The sequence below is a fragment of the Pelodiscus sinensis genome, chromosome 10, assembly GCF_049634645.1.
Source record: "Pelodiscus sinensis isolate JC-2024 chromosome 10, ASM4963464v1, whole genome shotgun sequence".
NCBI lineage: Eukaryota > Metazoa > Chordata > Testudines > Trionychidae > Pelodiscus > Pelodiscus sinensis.
In genome coordinates this window covers 53,248,608-53,275,443 of record NC_134720.1, presented here as the reverse complement: position 1 = coordinate 53,275,443, position 26,836 = coordinate 53,248,608, and the positions used below count along the sequence as shown (strand labels likewise).

Genomic DNA, 26,836 nt, shown 5'->3' with positions numbered 1-26,836 from the left:
AGGAGAGTGTGGGCTCACACTAAGTCTGTGGAACTCCTTGCCAGAGGATGTTGTGAAGGTAAAGACTTTAATAGGGTTCAAAAAAGAGCTAGATAAATTCATGGAGATTAGGTTAATCAAGGATTATTAGCCAGGATAGACAGGGATGGTGTCCCTTGCCTGTTTGCCAGAAACTGGGAATGGGTGATGGGATGGATTACTTTATGATTACCTGTTCTGTTCACTCCCTCTGGAGCACCGGCCTCCTCCGTCTGACCCAGCATGGCCATTCTTATGTTACCACCATACTGTAGAACAGCACCTAGTTTTATAGAATCATAGAACACTAGGACTGGAAGGGACCGCGAGAGGTCATCAAGTCCAGTCCCCTGCCCTCATGGCAGGACCCAGTACTATCTAGACCATCCCTGATAGACATTTATCTAACCTACTCTTAAATATCTCCAGAGATCAACATTCCACAACCTCCATAGGCAATTTATTCAAGTGTTTAACCACCCTGACAGGTAGGAACTTTTTCCTAACGTCCAACCTAAACCTCTTTTGCTGCAGTTTAAGCCCATTGCTTCTTGTTCTATCCCCAAGGTCAGGAAGAACAAGTTTTCTCCCTCCTTCTTGTGACACCCTTTTAGATACCTGAAAACCACTATCATGTCCCCTCTCAATCTTCTCTTTTCCAAACTAAACAGGCCCAATTCTTTCAGACTTCCTTCATAGGTTATGCTCTCTAGACCTTTAATCATTCTTGTTGCTCTTCTCTGGACCTTCTCCAAATTCTCTACATCTTTCTTGAAATGGGGGTGTCCAGAACTGGACACAATACTCCAACTTAGGCCTAATCAGCGCAGACTAGAGCAGAAGAACGACTTCTCGTGTCTTGCTCACAACACATCTTTTAATGCATCCCAGAATCAGGTTTGCTTTTTTTGCAACAGTGTCACACTGTTGACTCATATTTAGCTTGTGGTCCACTATAAACCCTAGATCCCTGTCTGCAGGGCTCCTTCCTAGACAGTCGCTTCCCATCCTGTATGTGTGAAACGGATTGTTCCTTCTTAAGTGGAGCACTTTGCATTAGTCCGTATTAAACTTCATCCTATTGACCTCAGACCATTTCTCCAATTTGTTCAGATCATTTTGAATTATGATCCTGTCCTCCAAAGCAGTTGCAACCCCTCTTAGCTTAGTATCATCTGTAAACTTAATAAGCATACTCTCTATACTGATATCTAAATCGTTGATGAAGATATTGAACAGAACTGGTCCCAAAACAAACCCCTGCGGAACCCCACTTGTTATACCTTTCCAGTAGGATTGTGAACCATTAATAACTACTCTCTGAGTACGGTTATCCAGCCAGTTATGCACCTACCTTATAGTAGCCCCTTCTAAGTTGTATTTGCCTAGTTTATTGATAAGAATATCATACGAGACCATATCAAATGTCTTATGAAAGTCTAGGCATACCATGTCCACCGCTTCTCCCCTATCCACAATACTCGTTATCCTATCAAAGAAAGCTATCAGATTGGTTTGACATGATTTGTTCTTTATAAATTCATGCTGGCTGTTTCCTGTCACCTTATTATCTTCCAAATGTTTGCAGATGATTTCCTTAATTACTTGCTCCATTATCTTTCCTGGCACAGAAGTTAAACTGACTGGTCTGTAGTTTTCTGGGTTGTTTTTATTTCTCTTTTTATAGATGGGTACTATATTTGGGCTTTTCCACTCTTCTGGAATCTCTCTTGTCTTCCATGATTTTCCAAAGATGGTAGCTAAAGGCTCAGATACCTCCTCTATCAGCTCCTTGAGTATTCTAGGATACATTTCATCAGCCCTAGTGACTTGCAGACATCTAACTTTTCTAAGTGATTTTAACTTGTTCTTTTTTTATTTTTCAGAGGTTCTCACACATGAGTTGGAAGATAAGTCTAGTGGACATTAGATAAATGAATCCTAAACTGAATTTGGGTTGGGGAGACCTGCATGTTAGGACAATGTCATGCCATGGAGTTCTGGTTCAATATTTTCTATGCCTCTGGTATCATGCCTAAGGTGCCTTCCTGGCTCTAAGGAGACAGAACCCAATTCCTAACCCTTTCACTTCTGTTTCATTGCCTATAATGGTCACAGGGCCCATGCTACAGATTGCTTGTCACTTGGTTCAAAGGTCGCTGGGATCACTGAGGAAGCCGGTCATGCAGAAACTATGCAGCTCATTGCTTGTGTCTTCCAACAAGGATGTCTTTGTGCAACATGGCATGGTGGCTGGCCCAGTTGATTAGGAACAAGCTATAAATAACTTCTGGGCAAATATATTTAGTAAATAGTTTCCACTCTCTTGAGAGAGACACTGGTCAGTTTGAAGTGTGTGTGAGGAGGGGTGGGAAGGGGAGCTTGGAAAGCGCACCAGTCCTCTGTGTAGCGATGCCTAGCATGCATGGTGATGCGATACAAAGGGGCCATGGCCTAGAGAATGTGTCCAAAAGAAACTAACACTTTAAGAAGTGTGGCTTTAGCAGGACAAGGTGTGGGGTTGTTGTTTTTTAGAAATTGAGCATGAGTCTGGTGCTGCTGAAAGGGGGACAAGGAGAAGCGGTTGGAGTGAGAGATGGCACAGTAGGATCTGTGAAAGTCTCTGCTTTATGAAAAACTTAAAACCACAAAAAGTCTTGCAGTACCTTAAAGACTAACAAAACAAGTAGATGGTATTTGCTTTATGAGTGAGCTCTGGGGACACCAACACGTTTGATGGGAAATGACACTTAAACCACATTGCTCTACCTACTCTGTGATAAAACGAGTAGTCCTGTGGCATCTTAAAGACTAATAAAAGTATATAGAATTATTTCCAGATTTATTCTGTGAGGTGTTACAATTTGAGCCACTTCCCAGGGGAAAACTATCTCTGGTTACCTTTATTTTCTCCTTATATACAACAACCCATTGACACCAAAATCGAAGTAAGGGACACTTCTAGGCCATTCAGTTAGCCTCATTAGCACAATTGGCAGGTACCTTTTTTTAAATATCCCTCTCCCTTCTTATTCTGAGGGTCCCCCTTTTTTTCCTCCACTCAAGCTCATCTCATCTGAACAAATGGGTTTTGCCCCTGAAAGCTCATGATACTATATATATATATATATATATATATACACACACACACACACACACACACACAAGTCTCTAAGGCTACATCTAAACAGAGGGGCTATTTTGGGAATCTGGAAATATCCCAAAATAGCAATTCTGCATCTTTAAACATGCCCGTTATTTTGAAATGTATTTCAAAATAACGGGCGCGCTATTCCTTCATCCCTGCAACCCTCGTTACACGAAGGTTAAAGGACTTTTTGAAATAGCTCTATTTCAAAATAAGATCAAAATAAGCTATACAACTTGCAGAGTGCAAATTGCGTCGCTTATTTCAAGGTAAGGGTGCTACGTAGATGTACCCTGAGGTGCCACAGAACTCGGTTTTTAAAGTTACAAACTAACAAGGCCACTGCTCTGATACTTTATTTTCTCTGTCCATTTCCAAAGTGAAGAAAGTATTTTGTAGGGTAATCAGCTAATTAGGCCTGTTTTGTGGTATATGGAAACCTAATACCCTAATCATCTGGAAGCGGGTTTGGTTTGAGGGTGTTTGGTATTTTTCAGATGGGCTGCACCAGAGGGTTGAAGCTGCTTTGATTAGTGTACTTTGACAGGCCTGCTATCTAATCAGGTAGAGTACACCTGCGAGATCAGAAGTGGGGGAAGGTTTTAGGTTGTTTCCTCAAGTATGTGCTTTTCACTGTAGGGCTACGTCTAGACTGGCATGATTTTCCGCAAATGCTTTTAACGGAAAAGTTTTTCCGTTAAAAGCATTTGCGGAAAAGAGTGTCTAGATTGGCACGGACGCTTTTCCGCAAAAGCACTTTTTGCGGAAAAGCATCCGTGCCAATCTAGACACGGCTTTGCGCAAGAAAGCCCCGATCACCATTTTCTCCATCAGGGCTTTTTTGCGCAAAACAGCTTTCAGCTGTCTACACTGGCCCTTTTGCACAAAACCATTTTCGGAAAAGGGCTTTTTCCCCGAACAGGAACATCAAAGCATTTGTGCAAGAAGCACTGATTTTGGACAGTAGAACGTCAGTGCTTTTGTGTAAAATCAAGCGGCCAGTCTAGACGCAGCCTAGTAGTAATGTCATTGCATGGGTATGACTCACTTATTCATAGGACACTGCTGCCTCATTATGGGTTGATATCAAACAGGAACAAATGCTAATAGTTTGTTTCCAATCATGAGCGAGGCAAATGCTTTTAAGACAGAAAGGTGAATCTTTTCAACATAGCATGTCTAGCTCTGCATCTTTACCAAGAGCAATGATTGTATTGCTAGGGCTGCATCTGCCAATAGCAGATGGAGTGTGAAATTGTGTTACTCTTATGCTCCTGCGCTAAGGGCCTACACAAGTCCTTAAACAATTCATAGTCCTGGTGAAGACCCTTAACATTCATGTGATTTAAAAATAATAATAAATATGAGGCTCATTGAATTGCCTTTTGTTTTGGAGCTGTTAGGGATTGTGTTTTTGCATTTTTCTACAGGCCTGTGAAGGCTAGAAATCTACTTTTATTTAAAATGAAAGCCTACCTTCTCACAGAAATCACAGGACTCTCGGAGCTGGGACACAGCTGATTTCCACCCAAAAGGATTAAAAGAAAGGACACACAGTAGGGAATGAACCTAACCCTATTCTAAATATTCTGTCCCTGGATCTCTGCAGGCAGATCTGTCATGCTGGTTAGAGGAAATAAGACCAGTCATATTAGCACAAAGGTTTACCAGTTTTCAGTAATTAAATGTCCACATTTCTTGTGACATATCAAAGCTCAGCTTCTCCTTCCAGTCATAATAGCAAATGAAGATTAAGCCAGTTCTTTAGCTGGAATAAACCAATTTAGTTCTGCTGAAACCAGTGCAGCTTTACCCCGATTTCTAGCAGCTGAGGTTTTGGCTCTTAGCATTTTATTTCCTCCCTGCCCAGAGGGATAGGAGTTTGTTCCAGCAAGGGCCTAATTTGCCATTTTTATAGCCCTTCACAGTTTTACCACTATCACCAACACATTTGACTAGCAACTCGGTCCTTAACATAACTTACCACTTTACAATATGGCCCTACAAGGACAGAACTCTGCAGTAAAACCTGATTTGTGCCTACAATTAGTAATATAACCGGCTCCTGGAGATGTCTGGTTACAAAATGTTCAGATTTCTTAACTTGTGTTTTCAGAGCTGTCAGATTACTGTACAGTGAGGTGACATCTAACTCATCATGGGGTCTGATGGAGGAGAGGCTAGTCTGCTTTCTTTCCTTTTTACAAAACTCTCTGTAGTTGACTAGCTCACCTGCCACATAACTCACTCCTCTTCCTATATTTAATCACTCAAGGTTGATGTGATTTACCTGAATCTTGCCTGAAACATGTAAAACTTGATAACATGCAGTACTGGAGAAAGACTGAGAAATGTTCTGCTGTGGGTGGAATGATGGGTGAGACCTTGACAGGACTGGTAATTTCTGACCTAAGTTTCATTTGGAATTACTCCACAATCATGTTTTTATTTCTCCATTTCCTCCTCATATTTGTCTCAGCTGTGCTCCATTTTTTAGTTCCTCATTAATTGTAACAAGAAAGCCTCTGGGATTATATTCTTTCTCCTACTATAAGGGAAAAGGGTATCAGATTTGGCACAGGGGAGAGGCTGCAGAATGGATGCCACCTGTACGACTTTCAGAGAGGGTCAGGAAGGTCACTATGCTCCAACAGCATTAATATGAGGGAGATGTAGGTCAGCATCAGCACTGCCACAGGATTTTAATGCAGCTGTCAACCAGGCCTCTGGATTGGTAGCCACGCTTCTCCTATCATGGGTTCCCAAATCATGCCCACACACACACAAAGTTAATAAGTCACACTTAACTCAGAAACATCAGAACGTACTAGGTCAGACCAAAGATCCATCTATCCCAGTGTCCTGTCTGCAAACAGTGGCCAATGCCAGATGCCCCAGAGGGAGTGAACAGAACAGAGAATCAAGTGATCCCTCTCCTGCCATCCATTTCCAGCCCCTGACAGACAGAGGCTAGGGACACCATGCCCACCCATCCTGGCTAATAGCCCTTGATGGAAGTATCCTCCATTAATTTATTTAGCTCCTTTCTGAGCCCTGTTAAAATCCTGGTCTTCACAACTTCCTCTGGCAAGGAGTTCCACAGGTTGTGCATCATGTGAAGAGAGACAAGAAATCAAACTGATTAAAGAGCTGGTGGGATTAATTCCCAAGGGAAGACTTCCAGGCCTCAATGTGTGACATGTGGCTTAGCTAAATGACAGTGAAGGTGGTAGCATTTGAAACCCCCATGGAGAACAGGGATTGGTATTGAGATGAAACCGAGAACAGGAAAAAGGAATTCTGGATGTACAGCAGGAAACACTTGGTGGCAACGTCTGACAGATCTGAGGGAAGCGATTAAGAACCCTTTTTGTGAGTCACTTAATGAGCCACTATCCATTTAAAATCTAGGGAGCTTCCACAGTGGGCTTTTTAAGTGTTTCAGGCCTTGTCTTGGCCACCCCGTGACGTAGTGTTGGTACCTTGCTGGTTGCTAGGCTTGGGCTGTGGGTGACCCCTCTGGCTGCTGTCTGTACCACGGCCCAGCAGAGTAGCTGATGGGTCAGGAAGGTAACCTGATCTACTGGTTACCTCCCAGGGAGAGGAACAAAGGGAGGAAGGCGGAGGGCAGCCCTGGCTGGGGGCAGGGCTGGAAGTGGGGCAATTTCTGTCTGGTATCATGGAGGGAGCAGCCTAAGCAAGGGGCTGGAATTTAGGGGCCCAATCTCCGCCATTTAAAGGGGGGCTGAGGCATCCTAGGCCTGCCCTGGAACCAGATTACATCTGTACTGTATCCTGGAGAAGCAATAAACTCCCTCTATTCTACTGGCTGGTGGAGTCTCTTCGTGCTATTACAAGGGTGCAGGAGTCGGGGGAACCCCGCCGCGCTGTCACACCCACGTTTCTAAATGTTCGTAACTGCGTAAAGGCCCACCCCAAACAATGGGGGAACTGACCCAACAGGGCCACCATTGAAATGGCCTGTGCACAAAGAGGGAGACTCTCGAAAATGCAGTGGGCACCTCATGCCCTCCGTGCCTCTGAAAATCTGCCCTCCCCCCGAGTGTTGTCTGACCCACACTGTTTTCACTATTTCAGCCCCAATGACTTGAAGAGACACTTTGAACAGGGTCACTAACTGGTCTACAGGGAGGCTGGAGGCGGGGGCGGTTACTTATGAAAGTTGCGAGCATGCTCCTTTAAACCAGGATATGACAAACACAGAACACACTGGAGTCTGGAAGAGACCAGTCCAGACTAGCAGGAGCTTGGGCTGGATTCTGCCTTCAATGAAATCAAGAACGATGCTTTTTTAATCGACTCAAGAGTGGAGGGTTAAGCCTAAGGTCACGTCACACTTTAGCACTTCATAAATTGTTTAGTCAACACCTCCCCTCGGATTCACCTCGCGAGTACTCTTGCCTCTCTCTGCTCCCTGGGCTGACCACAGCAGCTGTTGATGGGAGAAAGCACCAAAGGAGAAATACTGAACGTATTTCATATCTATTTAGCAGTTGACAATGGGGGGAGCCAGCACCATGTGAACAGCCTGGTCTCTGCAGCCCACCCACGATTGTCCTATGGGGCCCCAGAGGTCCCTTGATCAGTTTGGGACTAGATGGTCTTTCCCATCTCAGTGGAACATTTGATAACATCACTCCAGCCCTCCTGTTTGGCTGACAATGAATGAGGACACGTGGAAGGAAGACAAGCGATTCCAGCAAATCCCCCCCAACCTTCATTATTGCTCCACCTTCATCTTGCATCCCCAGCAACTCTGCTGTGGTATAGGAACTTGGCTAGAGAATGCAGAAGTCATCGTTGGACAAATCAGCGTGCTGGCAGAGAGCACGAGCGGACAGCTGGGCACTTGGCGGCTCTTGTCTGCTTCCATCCAAGACTGGCTTGCAAAGGTGAGTCTCGCATCGGGATTGGGGAGGGGCTTGGCTCTTCTGCCTCGGTTTATTGTCATTGTGGCAGTATGTCACACAGCACTGATATGGAATGCATGGCTTGGCTCGGTGCTTGGTCTTTGACCTGGGTGGTAGGGCTGCCCGGCTCTGCACGGCAGCGCCCTTTCGGGAGCTCTGCGGTTCCAGCTGGACTTTCCACCTGCTCCTCCTCTTCTGGACGTGATCCAGGCTGACGTCGGACTGTGAGGAACAGCTCTCATTCCAACCCAGGCCAGTGCTCAGGCTCCTCAGGGGCAGGGCAAGGCGTAAGGCTTTCCAGAACTTGGAGCTGGATGGCTTGGACTTATCCCCATCCCAGGTCACAAAGGAGACAGACTCTTTCAGCTGGAGAAGGCCGGGATGGGGGACCTGCAGCGGCCTGTACTTCACCACAATGAGCTTGGTAGAGATGCTGTTTTGGCACATGATACCCAGCTTGAATTCCAGCAAGCTGATGCTCTTCTCCATCAGGTAATCGGGGCTCAGCACGACGATCATCCACCGGCTTCGCTGAATCAAGTCAAAAACTGCCTCCGTGGGATCTAGAGAGGCAAGGGTGGGAAAGGAGAACACAGCCATGTGAGGCTATTTCACTGGTCACATGCATTGCCCTTCCCATCTGGAGCAGAGAGCCCAGCCCACAGCAATTATCAACAGCTGATTCTTCCAGTCAGCAGCCCCGTTGTGGCAGGCAGATTGTGTAAGTTTTCTTTATAGAGCTGTTTGTGAATTTAGGAGCATACCACACCAGATCTGACCAGAGCAGTGCAGTATTCTTGCCCTAGTACTGCCCAGTGCACCTATTTCAAAAGAAGGAGCAAGCATCTGCCAAAGAGATGGCTACAGAATCACATAACCTGTGGAACTCCCTGCCAGAGGATGTTGTGAAGACCAGGACTTTAACAGGGTTCAAAAAACAGCTAGATAAATTCATGAAGCATAGGTCCAGCCATGACTACTAGCCAGGATGGGCAGGGAAAGTGTCCTTGACCTCTCTTTGTCAGAAGCTGAGAATGGGCGACAAGGGATGGACCACTTGATGGTCCCCCGTTGTTCATTCCCGCTGTAGGACCTGGCATTGGCCACTGTCAGAAGACAGGATACTGGGCCAGGTGGATCTTTGGTCCGGTTCTGGCTTGGGGCGCCTTTCGGTGCTTTTTTAACACAAGCAGATATCACTATTTGGATGGCATAAATGTGACCACGGGGGCACGTTGGCCTTGCGATGGTGGTCCTCTGCCCAGGGGAGAATGCCACCTGCCAGGACTCTGTGGGAGATGCTGCTGCATAGACAGAACATTTTGTCTTGGCCACACATATTTGCAGAGGAAGAAATGGGGTAAAATGAAACTCAAGAGAACCATACAAAGCCTGAAATGCAAAAGTGAAAATAAACGTTTTTATTGAAAAGTAAATTATATAAAAAAAACCCAATAACATGGGAACATCAGAAAGTGAGAAAATGGGCAAATTGGAACAGCCTTACAACATCACATGAAATGGAAAGCAAAGTCCATTCTAATGTATGTAAAGCCACTCCACCTCTTCCCCTCCCCCGGAGATGAAATGAAGGACTTTACATTTAGCTGTCGATTGACAAATGTACAGTTACAGCACAGAGTCGAATAAACACACAACATTGAAGGGTCAAGCTGCGCTAAATGCCTGCACCAAGAACCAAATGCCATTTATAGAGCGGCTAGGCTTTCTGGGAGAGGTCATTCAAAAAGCCAAACCCTGGCCTACCCATGCCCACTCCAGTCAATGGTAGCTTTGGAGCTTTACTTCTTCTTCATTTAGTTAATGGAGATTGCCTGCCTCTTGATAAGCCTCTCAGAGGGGTAGCCATGTTAGTCTGTAGCTGAAAAAAACTGGAAAACTATTTCTAATTTGGGGACAATTTGTATTTTCAAGTCAGCAGCACAGCTGTGGGCACCTGCATGGGCCCACAATACGACAACATCTTTAGGGCTGATCTTGAACAACGTTTCCTCAGCTCCTTCCCCCTAGTACTCTTACTCTACTTAAGCTACATCGATGGCATCTTCATCTTATGGATCCACAGGAAGGAGGCGCTTGAAGAATTCCACAGGAATTTCAAAAACTTCCACCCCGCCATCAACCTTAGCCTGGACTAGTCAATACAAGAGATCCTCTTCCTTGACACTACCAGTATATTTAAACAATGGCCAAATGTACATCACTTTACACCAGAAGCCTACCAACCAATACACTTACCTACATGCCTCTAGCTTCCATCCAAGTCACATTTCCCAATCAGTTGTTTACAGCCAAGCTCTAAGATACAACCGGATTTGCTCCAATCCCACAGACACAGACAAACACCTACAGAATCTCTGTCAGGCATTCTTAACACTTAAATACCCACCTAGGTTGAAAAAACGGATTGACAGAGCCAGACGAGTACACAGGCATCAGTTTCTACAAGACAGGCCCAACAAAGGAAACAACAGAACACCACTGGTCATCCCGCATAGCCCCAACTTAAACCCCTCCAGCAATTCATTCACAATTTACAATCTATCCTGGAAAACGATCCTTCACTCTCCTAGGCTTTGGTGGACAGGCCAATCCTCACCTACAGACATCCCTCCCCCCAACCTGAAACAAATTCTTTCCAGCAACCACAGACCACACCTCCCTCATAATCACCCAGGTGCCGGCTCATGCCAGGTCCCCTGCATTCCAACTGACCATGGATGAATGCAGAGTTGGAAACCCATTGGGCATAGCTGTATCAGGGCATTATTACAATAGCTATTACATTCATTACACTGTGCATAGGCTTTATGAAATATTTGTTGAGTGCTGCATGAATTAGTTTCATGGACCACCTATGACCCTGCGTTATAAGATAGCATTAAGTATAAGTGTTGTAAACCTCTGTAGCTGCACAACTCAAACAGGAAAGTAGCATTAACTCATGTAAAAGGTTGGTTCTCGCACTTGAGCCATGCCAGACAGCCTGACGCGACTGAGCTGACAGGGTGAGTTACAAGTCAACCAAGAGTTACAGTCAGCCATGGATAATCTACATGCATTTGCCAGGAGTAGTGCTCAATTCCAGAATAAAGCAAAAATGCCCCCCATACCAATACAACTGGGTGCCTTAAGGGTGGCACAGAATTTTAGTAATAAGCGATTAACCAATCCTCAGGCACATGGCAAAACCCATCCTCCTTCAATAGAAAAGCAGGGCAGAGTGGATCTGCCTGAGAATGGACTGTCCTCTAACATAAGCGTGAGTACAAATATCTATCACAGCAGTCTCAAAGCTCCACCCAGCAGCCAGGCACCTGTCCCAGAGAGCTGACAGTGGGAAAGGCTTACACGCCAGCATAGTGCGTTAGCACACAGAGCCCTTCCTTATTGCAGCCAGTGCCTCCTCTCTACTGGAGGGGAAAGCAGCCTGGAGTGTAAGCACCCAGAAACTGGCCTACCTCTCCTGCTGTTGAGGGCAGAGGGGGATGGACCACTGCCTTCAACAGATGGGAGCGGAATTAGAACGTGAAGGAACAGCTGGAAGGCAGGCAGGGCAGGCGTGCTGGGGCACAGCCCTAATGGATGCTATTAAGGCCAGGAAAGAAACTTGTCTGACTCTGGATCTTAGCTGTACTAGTGGCCCAGAACCACTCCACTTGTGTGTTGTACTGCTTCTTGTACATGCAGCCCTGCTAGTGCCCTTGGCACGTCTCTCTTCTGAGAGTGGGAATTCAGAAATAAAATGCCGGTTGGCAAATCCACATACATAAGGGTTGGTTTAAAAAGTGTAGAGCTACAAAACCAAAAATAAGGAAGAGAATAAATAAAAATACTTTATTGCTTGATACTCTTTAAAAATCTGTGCAGGGCATGCTCAGCCCTCCCTGAAAATCAGGAGAGTATGTGCAGACTCTCTCCACTAGAACTGTGCAGCTCTGCTGGTTATATACTGTGAAATATGAGCAATGTCGCCCACTTAACCTTCTGTCCTTGCTGCATTTCTGAGCATGGAGAGTATTAAGTGTTGACACGCCAGTGGAATGTTGGCTCCCCGAGGCGTCGCCCCCAGCAGCAGGAGAAGTGCTGAGTGACTCACATACCGAGTGCACCTAGATGGAAGCAGAACTCAGAGAGAGGCAGTTTGAGTTGGGGTTTGCAAAAACAAAATCAAAACTCAGGACGGCTTTGATCTGGGATTTGTTTTACCCAACCCTGTAGTGCTGGGAGTGGGGTGGAGGGATTGACAGCTCCCCTCTCTCTCTCCAGCAGGAAGACAGAGCACAAAACCTGGTCATGGTTTCTGTTTTACGGACCCTCGGAGTTGGAGATTTGCTTTGCAAAACCAAGACAAGTTTAAATCTGCACCCCATTTTCTGAGAAGCGCTCCTGGTTTATATGGGTGTGATATGTTTCCCACTCTGACCCATCTAGTACTGAAATACTGTAGTTCAAAGAAGCTTATAAATTTGTCCTACAGGGTGGACATCCCATGGCAGCCCAATAAAATGTCCCTTTTAACTCTGCCACGGTGCTTTCCAACCGCCACCAGCAAAGGCGGACGTGGACTGTTGCTCTTCAGTAATTAAGGGGATCTGTCTGCACCCTTGTGAAGTCCCTGAGCTTGTTCTAAGAATAAGGGTTACCCGGGCATGTGAAGGCTGGATCTGATGCATTGTATAATAAAGAAACTCTCCTTCATTCCGAGGATTGTGTACCACAGGGTTAGAAACTCCAAAGACTGCCAAGAGTTTCTGAGCTGAGGCCACTTTTGCCAGAAGGGCTGTAAAGCAAATGGCACCAAGAAGAACCTTCAAAACAAAGCATCATGAGTACATTTCTGTGACAATTGCTTCACATTGATAAAGTCCCTAATGAGAGTGGTTCCCATAGGAAACAGGCTGGGAATAGTACGGGCCCACCAAGTGCTGCATGCGACTGTGTGTTTTAGTGTATACCCCATCCTGAAATAGAAATTGTTGGTGCCCAGGAGTGTCTGAATGAACAACATGGTTACTCCCATTTCAAAGACCTTTACGAAAAGCGTAACAGCTGGTCCGGTGACTTTGTTCAAGCTGTTTCCATGTGGAGATCGCTGCCACCACCAGCCACTGGACAGAAGAGATGGAAGGTCTCGTGGAAAGACAAAGAGCGATCAAGGTCCCAGAATACAGGGGCAGACCTCAAGAATAAAAACACTGACCCATGCAAACACCTCCTTTCCCCCCAGTGGATGCTTGGCCCTTCCTGGATGGCAAATATTTAGACCCTGAGAATGGAGGTGATGCTGACCATCTACATACACGGTGGCATGTTTGAGATGGGCCACAGAACTCTTTTCTGACCAGAGCAGTTTATAACTCCATAGGGAGGTGCCATTCTGAAATGCTCAAGATAGAACCCTTCCTTGTAAACCCTCAGAGGACACAGTCTCGGCCCCTCCCTCCCTCGCTTTCCCCGCCACTATCAAATATCTCGCAGGGAGGAATAGGGAAGCTCTTGCTCATTGACGCTAGAGCTCCTGGTCTTCTTCACAACTGGCATTTCCACCTGCAGCTGCTTCCAGAACCTGCCCCGCGGGTACTTGGACTTCTCGCCCTTCCACTTAATGACGGTGAGTGCTGTCTTGGCCCGCTTCAGTTCCTTCACCTTGCTCTTCTTGATGGCTTTGTATTGCACCAGGATGACTCTGATACTGCCCTGGGAAGCCATGTTCTCCAGACCGGCCTTGAGCTCCAGAAGGGCCTGCGTGCCTTGGAGGACATAGTTGGGGCTCAGCACAACGAGCAGGCGGCGGCTCTTCTGGATGAAGCTCAGGGTTTCGTCTGTAACAACTGGGAGAGAAAGACACCGCGTGGGTTAGTGAGAGCCGAGAATGCACCCCTGAGCCGGTGCGGTGAAGGAGACCCTCCTGGTAGGCCGAGCCCCTCTGTGAGGCTGCATGGGGATTTCCAAGACACTCCGGCAGCTCTCCCTAATGACGGCCTCCACTCCAGCAGCCAGCAACCCCATCCTTCCCAGCAGCTCTTCCTTCTCTCATTCACAAAGCAATCTCTACCTGCTCCCATCCCTATTCTGGGCTGCCCTTCTCTTCATGCCACATGGACAACTCCCTGAGGGCAGACCGTGGCAGGGTAGCTTGGAGACAGTGCTCTGTACACACCATTACGCCCTGTTACAGTGATGTGTCAATTGCTGCGGGGAAGCTGCTTTGGGCCAGCCTGGATTTATCCTAGTCATTACTGGGATACAAGGAGGCCACTCAGTCTATTGGAGCAAAGTCTATTGGTGAGCCACCTGGGCAGTGCGGTCCCTTCAGCTAGAAGGAGATGCAATCTAAGAAGCCAGGGACATCTGTGTTTTACTCCTGCTGTCACACAGACAGGCCTTTGAGTGAACCATTTCACCCCTCTGCCTTAGTTTTCCCCTCAGTGAAATAGGGATAGTAATTATCTACCCATGGGAGTACTCTCAGAGTTAATTTAGTTCTGAATCACAAGAGCCATCCTTAACGCTCCTTGACCTATTATTAAGCTAGTCCTCCTGGCTCCCTCTTCACCACGAGAACATCTTAAGAACGTTCCCAGGTGCAGTGACCTCAGCTGCCCCCGGCTTTTTAAGGTGCTGTCTCTGAGATGATGCCATGAGAGCCAGGGACCTGACAGCCAGCAGTAGATGCCTTTGATGGCAACAGCAGCAGTAAGCAGATTTGCCTTAGTCACCTTTGCCAAATAAATGCAAAATCCTTCCAATGCGCATCTCTCAGTGGCTGCTCTGAGTTCACAGCCACAGAAGAGCTCACACCTGGCCAGAAAGGTGTACTGGAGAAGAAAGTAACACACAAATGCCATGTCACTGAGCAGTCATAGGAGCTTGATTCGCTCCCTGGTGGGATAATCCACCTCCACTGTTTCCTCATTAAGGACGGCATAGTCCTCTAAAACACAGAGGCGCGGTGAGGCAGGGTACCAGCTGCCACAAATAATCCCATGGCACGTCAGGCATCCCTAAGAAGTAGAGGTGTTGAAGCCCAGCTGTGTGTGATGGGGGAGCAGCAGAAATGCTGCACGGGGCACATCAACTCAACTGACCTCACCGCTGCCCAGGATGGCAGTCACTGGTACTTGGGGCGGGGATCTACCCAGAAGGTGGCGACAGATGACCATTGCTGAGAGCCTGCACCCCGTGGATGGGTACAGAAGCAGCCCTGGTTAGAAAGGGAAGGGTCCCTAGATCAGGCGGGAAGGAGATCGCAAAGGGATATAGGCAGCGAAGAGGGAAGCAGAGACATGACGTAGGGCAGAGCGAGAGAGGTAGGCTTGCAGGCATAGCGTGGCAGGCAGATTTCCGTGACCCACTGTTTTCGCTGGGACCCATGGTAGTGGAGTCTCACACTGGAAGCCACGTTTAGCACATCTGCCTTCCCTGGTGCCTGGCCTCACCAGCACAGCCCAAGAGACAGGCTGTGCTGCTCCTAGCTATCCCACTGTCCATGCAGGAGGCAGCAAGAGGTAGACGTGTGGCAGGGACTAGAGCGCACATTTAGCTTCCCCGACTTCCAGGCCCATTCTCTTGTTTTGACGTAGGAGGTGGCCAGTGCACTGTAAATACCCTGTCACAAGAGAGGGTGAGGGTGAGGAGAGCCCTCTTCCACACTGCTTGTTCCATATGTCCCTGTGGCACGCTCAGGCCTTTGCTTCGGGAGTACATCCCAGCGGGTGGCAGCCACAGGCATCTTGGAGCTACGCCTGGCTGACTTGGGCACCAAAATCCCTTCTTCAGACTGGGCAGAGCCGTGGCCAGAGTCCCCTGGCGATGGGTGTTGCCATTTCCATAGTGGCAGACGTTCCCAAGCCACACGGGCAATTCCAACCAGGAGTTTTTCTTTCTGTGCAAGGATACGCAGCAGAAGAGCCTAACGCATCAGGCCGCCTCTGCTGGGTGCCCAGGAGTTCTTAGCATAATGCATTGCTGATCTGTCCTGTTGGACTTGGCTGATCTATTTTTGTTTAGCTCTTTTTTTTTTAAATCCAGGTCCTCGTTGCTTCTCTCCTGCCTGTCGAGACTTTAAGAAGAGGATCAGGCTTGCCCTGAAGGCAGGATACTGCCATCTGCCTGCAGACATGAAACCCTCAGATATCCTGCCAGATCTGACAAGGCAAGGAAAAGTGCCATGGATCAGCTAGGGGCTGCAGGGAGTGGTGCTGGTCAATCAGCACAGCTGGCAGAATAACGGTAAAAATATTCACCAAATCATCTGATTCGTGGAATGAAATTTGCAATTACTTTTGGCCAGCTCAAGAGATGACTGTCCCATTGAGTCATGCTAAGGTGAAGTTCCAGGATAGTTCTAGGGCACCAGGCTGCTGGAAACGTCACTCTCTCACACTTGCCACTTGTGGTCTTTGAAATTCCCATGGCACCTTTCATTGTTCATGTGGGCGAGATAGTCCTCAAGTCCCAGGCTAACCTGCTGCTCGTGGTGCTGCTAAACAACCCCTGTCCCACATGAGCGGATGACGCAATCCCCATGCGTTCTGTTTGGAAAGGGATTTAAGACGGAAGCTGCTCTGCTCTTTTGTACTGGATCAGTCCACGAGAAGGCAGCGTGGGGGAAAGGGGTGTGAGAACACTGGAAGGAAAGGCAGAGGATGACTTATAGTTGGATCCCAGGGAGACAGTGCATTTGCTAGGTGATAGGAGAACACAGCAGCCAAGCACCGCTTGAGAGAAACGCGAGAATAGAACAGAGCGGAGCTGCAGGTCAGATGCAGAGCCATCCTTCTTGCTGTGGACATAACGAACACAGAGGGGAACCATAACGAGGCAGGGAATGGAGGAGTCTATTAATGGGGCTTTGGGAGTAACACCAGAAGGAAAGGAAACCGTTAAGCACTTTTTAAAGCAAGCAGCCAGTCTGCTCTTACAACATTCTGCCCGTGTGTGCTTAGCTTCATTACAGAATCAGAATTGTAGGTCTGGTAAGGATATTGACAGGTATTTGACTCCAGCTCTCTCCACTGAGGCAGGACTAAGCGTTATCTAGACTAGTGGGGGGTAACTGTGGCCCACAGCTCAACAGAGTAATCAGCTGGCAGGCCACCAGATGGGTTATTTACCTTGCATTCAGAGGTATGGCCACCCACAGCTCCCATTGGCTGTGGTTCACCCTTCCCGGCCAATGGGAGCTGCGGGAAGTGGTAACTGGGCTGCAACATTTCCCATAGCTTCCATTAATGGGAACAGTGAACAGTGGCCAATGGGAACGGTGCGTGGCCATACCTGCAGACACAAGGTAAATAACCCATCTGGCGGCCCACCAGCTCCTTACTCTAATCAACCGAGAGCAGCCCCCGTTGATCTACACACCGTTCCTGACGTATTTGTCTACTCTGTTCTTAAGAACCCCCAATGACAGAGATTCCCACAACATAAGACTGGCCACACTGGGTCAGACCAAAGATCTGTCTAGCCCAGTGTCCTGTCTGCTGAGAGTGCCTGATGCCAGGTGCCCCAGAGGAAGTGAACAGAACAGGGACTCATCAAGTGATCCCTGCCCTGTCATCCATTCCCAGCTTCTGACAAACAGAAGCTAGGGACACCCATCCCAAATATCATAATGGATCTATCCTCCATTAATTTATCTAGCTCTTTTTTGAACCCTGTTATAATCTTGACCTTCACAAAGTCCTTTTGCAAAGAGTTCCCGAGTTTGTGCATTGTGTGCAGAAATACTTCATAGGTAATTTGTCCCAGTGATTAACTACCGTGACAGGAAACATTTCCTAATTTTAACCAAAATCTCCCTTGTTGCAATTTAAATCCACTGCTTCTTTTCCTATCCTCAGAGGCCAAGGAGAACAAGTTATCACCCACTTCTGTATAATAGTTTGTATGCATTTGATGTCTGTTGCATCCGCTCTTAGTCTTTTATTTTCCAGGCCAAAAAACAAAACAAAATTAAAAAGTTTTTGTTGCTCTCCTCTGGATTTTCTCCAATTTCTCCACATCTTTCCCAAACTGTGATGCCCTGAAGTGGACACATTACTCCAGTTGAGGTCTTATCAGTGTGGAGTAGAGTGGATGGTTTACTTCTCATGTTTCGCTTACAACACTATCACTATCATTTTCAGTTACAGGTTGAACCTCTGTATCAGGGACTCTGTTCTGGCACTATCTGTGGTCTGGCATGATTTCACTTAGCCTGTTGTCCATTTATCATGAGTGTGGCCCACTTTTCCACTGTCCCATAAAGTTTGTTTACAGCCACTAGTCCTGGCTCTCTGTGTTCTGCGCTGTTATTTAGCTCTAATTTACCCCTCAATGTCTTCTAAGAACCCAGTAAGCAGTGGGAGCGTTGGTCATGCTGCTAGACAATATTGACCTCCTGTGGTCTGGAAAATTTTCTGGTTCAGCACCAGTTCTGAGGGTGCTGGACAAGAGAGGTCTCACCTGTACTACCTTTCTCTCCTCACTGCGTAATGGGCTTCCCATTTCTGTTCTTACAATGTGGGCCTACACTGTTCTTGCCATTATTGTTCCTACACTGGGGCCATGGGACCTTGACTCTGACTTTGTGCCACGAATCCATCCCTTTTACTTAACGAACTGCTCTGCTCAGAATTTACTGCACAAATGGCATTGTGGGGTCCAAGCTGATCACCTCTCACTTTCTCCAAGCTACCTGCATGTAAATACTTTTTATGTTTAACAGCCAGTCTTGCAAACCCTATCGTGGGATCTGAGAGTCACACTGGATCCTTCATGCGCATCACCGGCAGCAATATAGACATGATCGGCTGATTGATGCCGTTCAGTGACCCCCATGCCAACGCAGGATTGGAACTTAATCAATCAAGCCTGCTTATGATGCACAACAAGGGACAGAATCCAGCTCTCTCCCCCACAGGGCGGCATCAGCTCTGCACAGTGAATTGGAGCAGAAAACAATCAAATATTAACTTGATGGGCATTTGACGCCTGGGCTGTTCTTTGCATCTTTGCTTCTGCAATCTCAGGTTTGTACAACTCATCCGAGGCGGGTCCTGGTCTTGGCCGCTCCTGGGTGTGGAGCCCTTTGTCCCTGCTCGTCACAAATGGGCAGGCACCCAATAAATACAAATGTACTCTTTGCTACTCAGGGTTCTGCTGATATTTAATAAGGACAGAGCTGCTTCAGGTTAGGAGTTGATCTCTAACTAATGGGGATGAATAGAAAATGTTCCCAGGTTTTCCTGGGGGCTGGAAATCCCATCATAGTTACACCAGGGTTTATTGCACCTTCCATATACTGGATGGATTATTGATCTGGGCTAGTATAATAACTCCCCTAGATTCCTCAGTCCTCACCCCCCATTTTATCCTCCCTTCCTAGGCCAGTTTGGAGATTTCACTGAAGGCAGAGGAGCTGGTGGCCTTGAGGTGCTTCTAGAGCATGGTATGGCATTGCTCCTGGAAAGATCATTGAAAGATACCCAGGGCCAGTGATAATGATGTGACTGCAGCCGAGTGCAACCTCCGTGAAGTAAGAAGCTAGACTCTGGTGTGAGGGGTGTTTAACAGAGTGAGGAGACTTGTTTTGGAACAAAGTGTAACTTGAAAGACCAGTCTATTCTCACTCTCCTATAAGAGCGGCCACATTGGGTGAGACCAAAGGTCCATCTAGCCCAGTGTCCTGTCTGCCCACAGTGGCCAATGCCAGGTGCCCCAGAAGGAGGGAACACAACAGGGAATCGTCACGTAATCTCTATCCATTTCATGGCCTCCCACCCAACAAAGGGGAAGGGCCGGAACGGCAGGCAATCCTGTGACATACTTACTTCCCCCGGGGAGGCTGTCTCGGTCGAAGATACACAGCTTGTATCCTAACTCGTTCTCGAGGACTCCGCGCAGGGTCAGCAGCACAAACTCCTCCTCCTCGGCATTCCGGGCATAGGACACGTAAATGTCGTACTCCTTCCCATCTGAGAGTCAGGTTCAGAGACGCTTTCGTTACTGCCGACCGTCTATGCCTGTCCCCAGTGGTCAGTCCCCGCCCAACCTACCAGCTCTGAGCCTAACCTAAACCATGCACCTTGACCTACCAGCTCTCTCATCAGATGAGGCTTTGGACTTTCTCAGCACCTTGCCTCAGCAGGGCTCAAAGCACCTAGCATAGGCTCCTGGGATATGCAGCTAATTCATCATTCTATAAGAAGAAACAGTGGGGGGGAGTGCCTGGGAGATGAACCCAGAAACCGCCCTTCCAAATTCTGGGCTTGAGACATTCTTTGCACATGCTCAGCAGAGAAACCAGTGTCCCTCAAGACAGTCACATGAGGGGTCTTAATGGAGCCATGTGTGGAGAGCTTACACAATCGCGGTGATGCCGTACAAACCCCAGGGATGCCAGCAGGGGATTCCACCCTCCTAAAACCTGCATCCAACTCCTCTCGCAAGCCCTCAGTTCACCCAGTTCAGGATTTTTAGGGTCAGTGTTACTTATTTCTCAAGAGGGTAGAAACGCCTGATACAAAAGCTATTTCCAGAACCAAAAGGACTGGCAGCAAGAAGCAGGTGTTGTAACCTCCTGAAACCCTTACCTAGAATGGTTTCGTCTGTTCCAAAGTGAGCCCGGTAGAAGAGAACTATTTCGAGCCAATAAACATGGTAGATGACTATCACGACTGCCACCAGCAGGACGGTGGCTCCTAGTCCGCAGGCCAGTTCCATCGTGTACCTTACAGCTAGAGTTGGGATTCAAAACAGACAGGTCTTGTTTAATGGAATTTGCTGGGCTTCCATTGTAAGGGACACGGGGCTGGATCACGGGCAGCCACATATCATAAGAGAATGAGCCCATCTCTAAACAGAGGTTCCTGTAGGGCATCAAAGGCTAATACATAAATACACACACACACACACACACACAGCCCTGGGCAGTTTTAGGGATCTGGGCAGTTGCAAACTGGAGGCAATGGAAGAAGAAACAGAATGAGTGAAGGGCCCAATTCTGCTACCCATACAGACACTGAAGACAGGTGAAGTAAATCATTGCCCACATCTTTCCAGAGCAAGACAGGAGGCTGGGGAGAAATCTCCAAGTCACAAATCTTTTCTGCCACAGGACGTACTGACTGTGAGAGCTGCCTTTTCAGGGATGCACATAGTCTTGCCAGCAGCATGTTGGAAGTGCAGGGGGGTGATCAGCACACAGATATAGGGAAAGACAGGCTAAAACCTACAGCCCTAGCCTGGAGCAGAATGACTTCGGGATACCACTCTTCCTCTGCAATGAACAACATCTTCTGCTTCCCTCGTGCTTTTCCCAAAGAGCTGACAGGTACAGCAGCAGCATTACCTGACCTCTCATCATGAGACAGAAGGAAGGCACCGAGATAACCTTTGAAAGACTAAAATGCTTGCAAAGAGGTACGGTGACCTGTTCAAAACAAGACACAACTATGGCAAACCAGGGCTGAGGACACACTTCACCGGCCTGGGGAAGGGGGCGTTCTGGGTCACAAAAAGGGTCAGAGCCTTGGGTGGAAGAGGTGGGGCTGGATTAGCTTCCCCAAGTCTGAGATAGAGGCAGCAAGCAGTGGGGAGGAGGGAAATGCAAGTAGTCGACTCAACTACTCCCATCCCTTTTCCACATCCCATCCTTCTCCCCACTTACTTGACCGCAGTGGGGAACATCAGGCATGCAGCTGCTGCTCTCTTTCCTAGAGCTGGAGATGCAAACCGGGAAGCAATAAGGCTACACAGGAGACAGGCAGCAGGAAATAAGTACCCCTCCCCTTATTCCTTAGTATGGCTGCGTGCAGCCCAGGGCCACCTTGATGCATCCATGCAGCCATTGCTGTGCATTACCTTTCATTTTCACCATGGCCACCTTCTGAAAATCTCCTTTGGCACTTCGGGCATGACAGATGTAGTTGCGCTTCAAGTCCTTGGGCGTGACCTTGGAAATGGTCAGAGTCCTTGTTATCTGTTTGTGTCCAAGCGCGAGGGTAGAGACGCTGGAACAGAAAAGTTCAAGGGCTGCAGATGCTAATGCTGGCTGCACCGTAAAACAGAACCCAGCCTAGCCTCTTTGCAAAATCAAACCCATCTTTCAGAATTGCTTCACATTTCACAGAAACTTAGTTATTTAGTCTCTCAATGGGACGATACAGCTTCCTTTCTCCTCCACTGTATTTTGCCTGTCTAGTCGGCAAACACTTTGAGACAGGGACTATCTATACTACAGCCTGCACAACAGCCCCAGCCTTGGTTGGAACCTCAGCGTGCAACTGTAATACCTATTCATAGACTCACCGATTCCACAGACACATGGCACTGTGCAGTCAATGGCGGGTCTGGATAGCCCAGGCCAGAGAACTTGCCCCAAATTGACAGAGGATTCACCACAATTTACTTTGGTAAATTATTCCAGTGCTTAATTATGCTTGCTGTTAAAACCTTATGCTTATTTCCAGTCTGAATTTTCCGAACTTCAAATTCTGGTCACTTGTGTTAGATCTTTCTCTGCTAGGTACTAAAAGACTTTAATCAAGTCACCCCTTAACATTCTCTTTGTTAAACTCAATGGATGGAGCCCTCTGAGTCTATCACTACAAGGCAAGGTTTCTATTCCTTGAATTGTTCTCCTGGCTTTTCTCTGAACCCTCTCCTGTTAAATAACATCTGTCTTGAGTTGTGGGCCCCAGGACTGGACAAAGTAGTCCAGCATCAGCTGCACAGTGGTGCCCCACACAGATGTAAAATAAGGTCTGTACCACTTTGTATTACACTGCTTATGCATCCCACAATTGCATTAGCTCCTTTGGTACCTCAAAGTGCTTCTGTCACTACACTTGTCCACTTGACTTGCCAGATTCCCTATCCTGGAAGTATGGCCTACATTCTTATGCACATGGTATTCTAACTGTAATGCGGGTCTTCAAATGGATGTCGTTACATCCCCACACTAACGATGGATTGCTGCTACTTCTCATCATGTTTCTTAACATTCTTATGAACAAAATGATGTTACAAATTTTAGAACCAATACTGAAGGTGAGTTTGAAAACAAAACAAATTCATATTTTTTTTCAAGTCCTCTAATAGTTTGCAAATACACCCTTATACACCGCTTGTAGGCACTAACCTGGCACCACACAAGAAATGCTCAACCTAAAGATCATGACGAAACATCTCCAAGGAAACCCCAATTGTTGGGGATTCTGAAGATGGTATTCTGGCCTCTGACTCAGCACTGAAAGAGGAGTTTAGCTGTGTTTTTGGGGGCGCTGTGCTGCTGGAAGTAGTTTTTAAGGCAGACAATAGCACTTTTTATGAGCACCTATATCCTTGAAATTTCTGGTTTGGGTCATTATTTTGGCCTGCCCAGGCAGTTTCCAGTGGCATTGCTCCTCACTTCTGTTCTAAAATGTTGTGCATACTCGCTGTATTCTACTCCTAGGCAGTTGCTTTCCAGGGGCAACTGAAGCTATAATAACGATGTGACCATGTCGTACTACAGTGGCTGGTCCTGGCATGCAGCTCTCTCAGAGCTAGGGCAATTCTTCATTTCAAGCAGTGAACATTTGTGCCCTTAGTGCTAAGGTCTTGGGTGGTTCAATCCACATTTCTAGTTGTTGTGCGTATGCACGCGAGGTCAAGATTCATTACAAAGTGATCTCTATACATCTGTCTGGAAGATATTGTAACAAATCTATTGCTGTCAACAAGTTCAGGTGACTGTGAAGATGGTGAGGAAAGAACTCACACCCTCTTTATCCAGAACTAACTACCTGAGGTAAAGAGGGAACCTCCCTTGGTTGTTAACAGTACAGGGTCAATGACACACAACAATAATTCCCTTATTATCCAATAGAGGGCAGTAGTGCACACGAGTCAATGTATGATGAGCCCACTTTAGCTTACGGAGTTCCTTAATGTCTCTTTTGAAAGAAAACTTGGTGACACTGAGTAGATCATTACTACGCACAGGTGCTGCACTGGGCCCTGGAGTAATTTGATCTCTACTAAGAAATGAGGGACCCTGGGCTCCTATAGTTTGAGACTTGCCAATAACCTGACCAGGCTCTTTCCATCGAGAGCTCCCCAAAAGGGCAATGTTGTTGAATACCTCAGGCCTCTGTGTGAGATCTCATGGGCAGCTAGCAGAGAGAGTTGAAAGAGCTATGCAATGAATGTCTTGCTTAGTAAGCGTTACCTTTCGGAGATATTTATTCTCGGGTCTGTGAAATCGTCTATTTTTTTTCCATCAATGGTCCACCACACCTCCGTTGGGGAATCCTTCAAGAAGGTGAAGAAGACTTCACAGGGCAGAACAAGGTTCTCGCCTAAAAGAAGAGGACTAGGGTGAAGTAGACATCGCAGCAGCAGCACTGCATCACTTCTGCTTCCCAGAGCCTTTTATAACCCCATTTTATAAGGAAATGAAAAGGAACAGTCACAAGGAGTGAAATGCCTGCAAGCCGCATGGAAACTATTTAAAAATGCCATCATCGAGGCTCAAATTCAGAGTATCCTGCAAAGCACAGAAAGGACCAAAAATACATCCCTATGGTGAAACAGATTAAAAGAGGCAGTTACACTTTAAAAAAGGCATTCTTTAAAAACTGGAAGTCAGAGCCTATGGAGGGAAATATTGTGTCCATTTTACAGTCAGGGGACTGAGTGGGAAAGCAAGTAGATTATTTGCCCAAGGTCCCAAAGTAGATCTGTGGCACAGTAGGGATTGAAAGTAGATCTCCTGAGCCCGAATCCAGTGCCTTCAATACAAGATCTTCCTCACAGTTATGAATCATGTTTATTACCTATTTATAATTTGTAACACTGTAGCTCCTGGAAGCTGTCAGTGACTAAGGACCAAGGAAGAATGTACTAGGTAGACTGTGCAAACCCAGAGTACCAGAGGGTCTCTGCCCCAAGGAGCTAACAATCTAAAGAGATCAGACACACACAGGATCAGGGAAGCAGGCAAACACACCCGCAGAGTGAACTATTGATCATGGCCTCTATTTCTCTAAGGGTATGTCTACATTGCAAAGTTAATTCGAAATAACAGCCATTATTTCGAATTAACTTTAATAGCATCTATACAGGCAAACCGCTATTTTCAAATAAAATCAAAATAGCAGGGCGCTTAATTCGAATTTGGTAAACCTCATTCTACGAGGAGTAATGCCAAATTCGAAATAGCTAATTCAAAATAAGCGCTGTGTAGATGCTTATTTCGAATTAGGGGGGTCTCCAGCCCTTCCCAGTTTCCCCGGTGGCCACTCTGGGCCAAACCAGGAAAACTCCTCTCCTCTCCCCCAGCCCCGGAGCCCTTAGAGGGGTAGACTCTGGCCAGACTGCGCATGCCAGATCCAGCCCTGCCAGCAGTCTCTGCCCCTGACCCAGTGGCCTCACAATGAGCTGGGCAGTTAGTGCCAACCAGCCGTCCCCTGCCCAGTCCCCCAGCACCCAGGAGCCAGCCAGGGGTCGTAGATGCCACGTTCCCTCCTGGACTAGTGAGGAAATCATGGACCTCACTGAGGTTTGGGGGCAGGCCCCCAATGTCCATGATCTCTGCACTAGACGGAGGAACGTGGCCATCTACAGCTGCATAGCTGCCACCCAGGCCCAGAAAGGCCACAGGCGCACCCAGGAGCAGGTGCGCCTGAAAATTAAAGAGCTGCAGCAGGGGTACGCCAGGGTCTCTCGGGGCAGCTCCTCAGCGACGGCAGACATCTGCCCCTACTTTGAGGCAATGGACTGCATCCTGGGGGGGCGGGATGGTCCGTGCCACCCTGGGGGTCAGCGAGTTGGGACCAGAGGGCCCTGACCGGGCATGGAGCAGGAGCCATCACATCACCAGGACCCCCGAGCAGTCCCACCTGCAGAATCAGCAGGGTCATCCGGGGAGGCCACACCATGTAAGTGCCATCACTGTCCCCTACCCGGGCAAGGGGAGGAAGGGGGAGGGGAAGCCCAGCGCTCGGGGTGGGGGTCTTGTTGGGCCACATGTCTCCCAGCACGGCGGATGCAGGGGCCTCGGTATCCCTGGAGGGATGGGGAGGAGGGGGTGGAGGTTGAGGTCGGGTGTGTGGAGATTTAGGAGGAGGTTGAGGAGGGAGAGGCGGGAGGGGGAGAAGAAGTGGGAGGAGGAACGGTAGCTGGGGGGGGCAGCAGGCACTGTAGTGGCACGGGGCAGCACGCTCCCAGCACGCTCTGGTCGCTTCCAGCTCCCTCCTCCCAGTTTTCCCCCTCCCCTCTCCTGCCCTCTCTCTCCTCCCATCTCCTGCCTCCTTTCCCCAGTCTCCTCAGAGATTCATCCCCCCCCACCATTTTGTTAAATAAACAGAGTTTCTATTTTTTAAAAAAGTGTAATTTATATGACATCAGGGGGGGGGGTTAGGGAGGGGTCAGTGGAAGGACGTGAGGGAGGAATGGGGCACGAGCCCCCAGTGGGGCAGACCAGGGAAACTGTTAGTGCTCCTCAAGGTGGAAGCTCTCCCACAGGGCCCCCTGGATACTGACAGCCTCCCGATGGACCTCCCAGATGGCAGCCTGCAGCAAGTGCAGCCAGGCTGATGGCAACGCATCCTCAAGATGCACCAAAGTGCCCAGGGGAAGCTCTGGTTCCCTGTGGCAGAGTGCTGTGGTGTCCTGAGTGAGGGCAAGCAGAGCATGCAGAGACACAAATGCTTTGCTGTCCCTCATCAAAATAGAAAAGCAAGCA

General features: G+C 47.8%; 1 protein-coding gene across 2 annotated transcripts in view; it reads right to left on the bottom strand.

The window, feature by feature from the left end:
* Nucleotides 1-9,503: 9,503 nt before the first annotated feature.
* Nucleotides 9,504-26,836, bottom strand: part of IL1RAP (interleukin 1 receptor accessory protein) — a 51,152-nt gene continuing 33,819 nt past the window's right edge. For both annotated transcript variants that reach the window (XM_075938268.1, XM_075938269.1), the window contains 5 exons: nucleotides 24,320-24,449; nucleotides 21,970-22,118; nucleotides 20,700-20,843; nucleotides 19,938-20,081; nucleotides 9,504-13,952 (listed from right to left, as the gene is read on the bottom strand). In XM_075938268.1, the coding sequence (XP_075794383.1) occupies nucleotides 13,585-13,952; nucleotides 19,938-20,081; nucleotides 20,700-20,843; nucleotides 21,970-22,118; nucleotides 24,320-24,449 (935 nt within the window). In that variant the 3' untranslated portion in view covers nucleotides 9,504-13,584. The remainder of the gene's footprint in view (nucleotides 13,953-19,937; nucleotides 20,082-20,699; nucleotides 20,844-21,969; nucleotides 22,119-24,319; nucleotides 24,450-26,836) is intronic.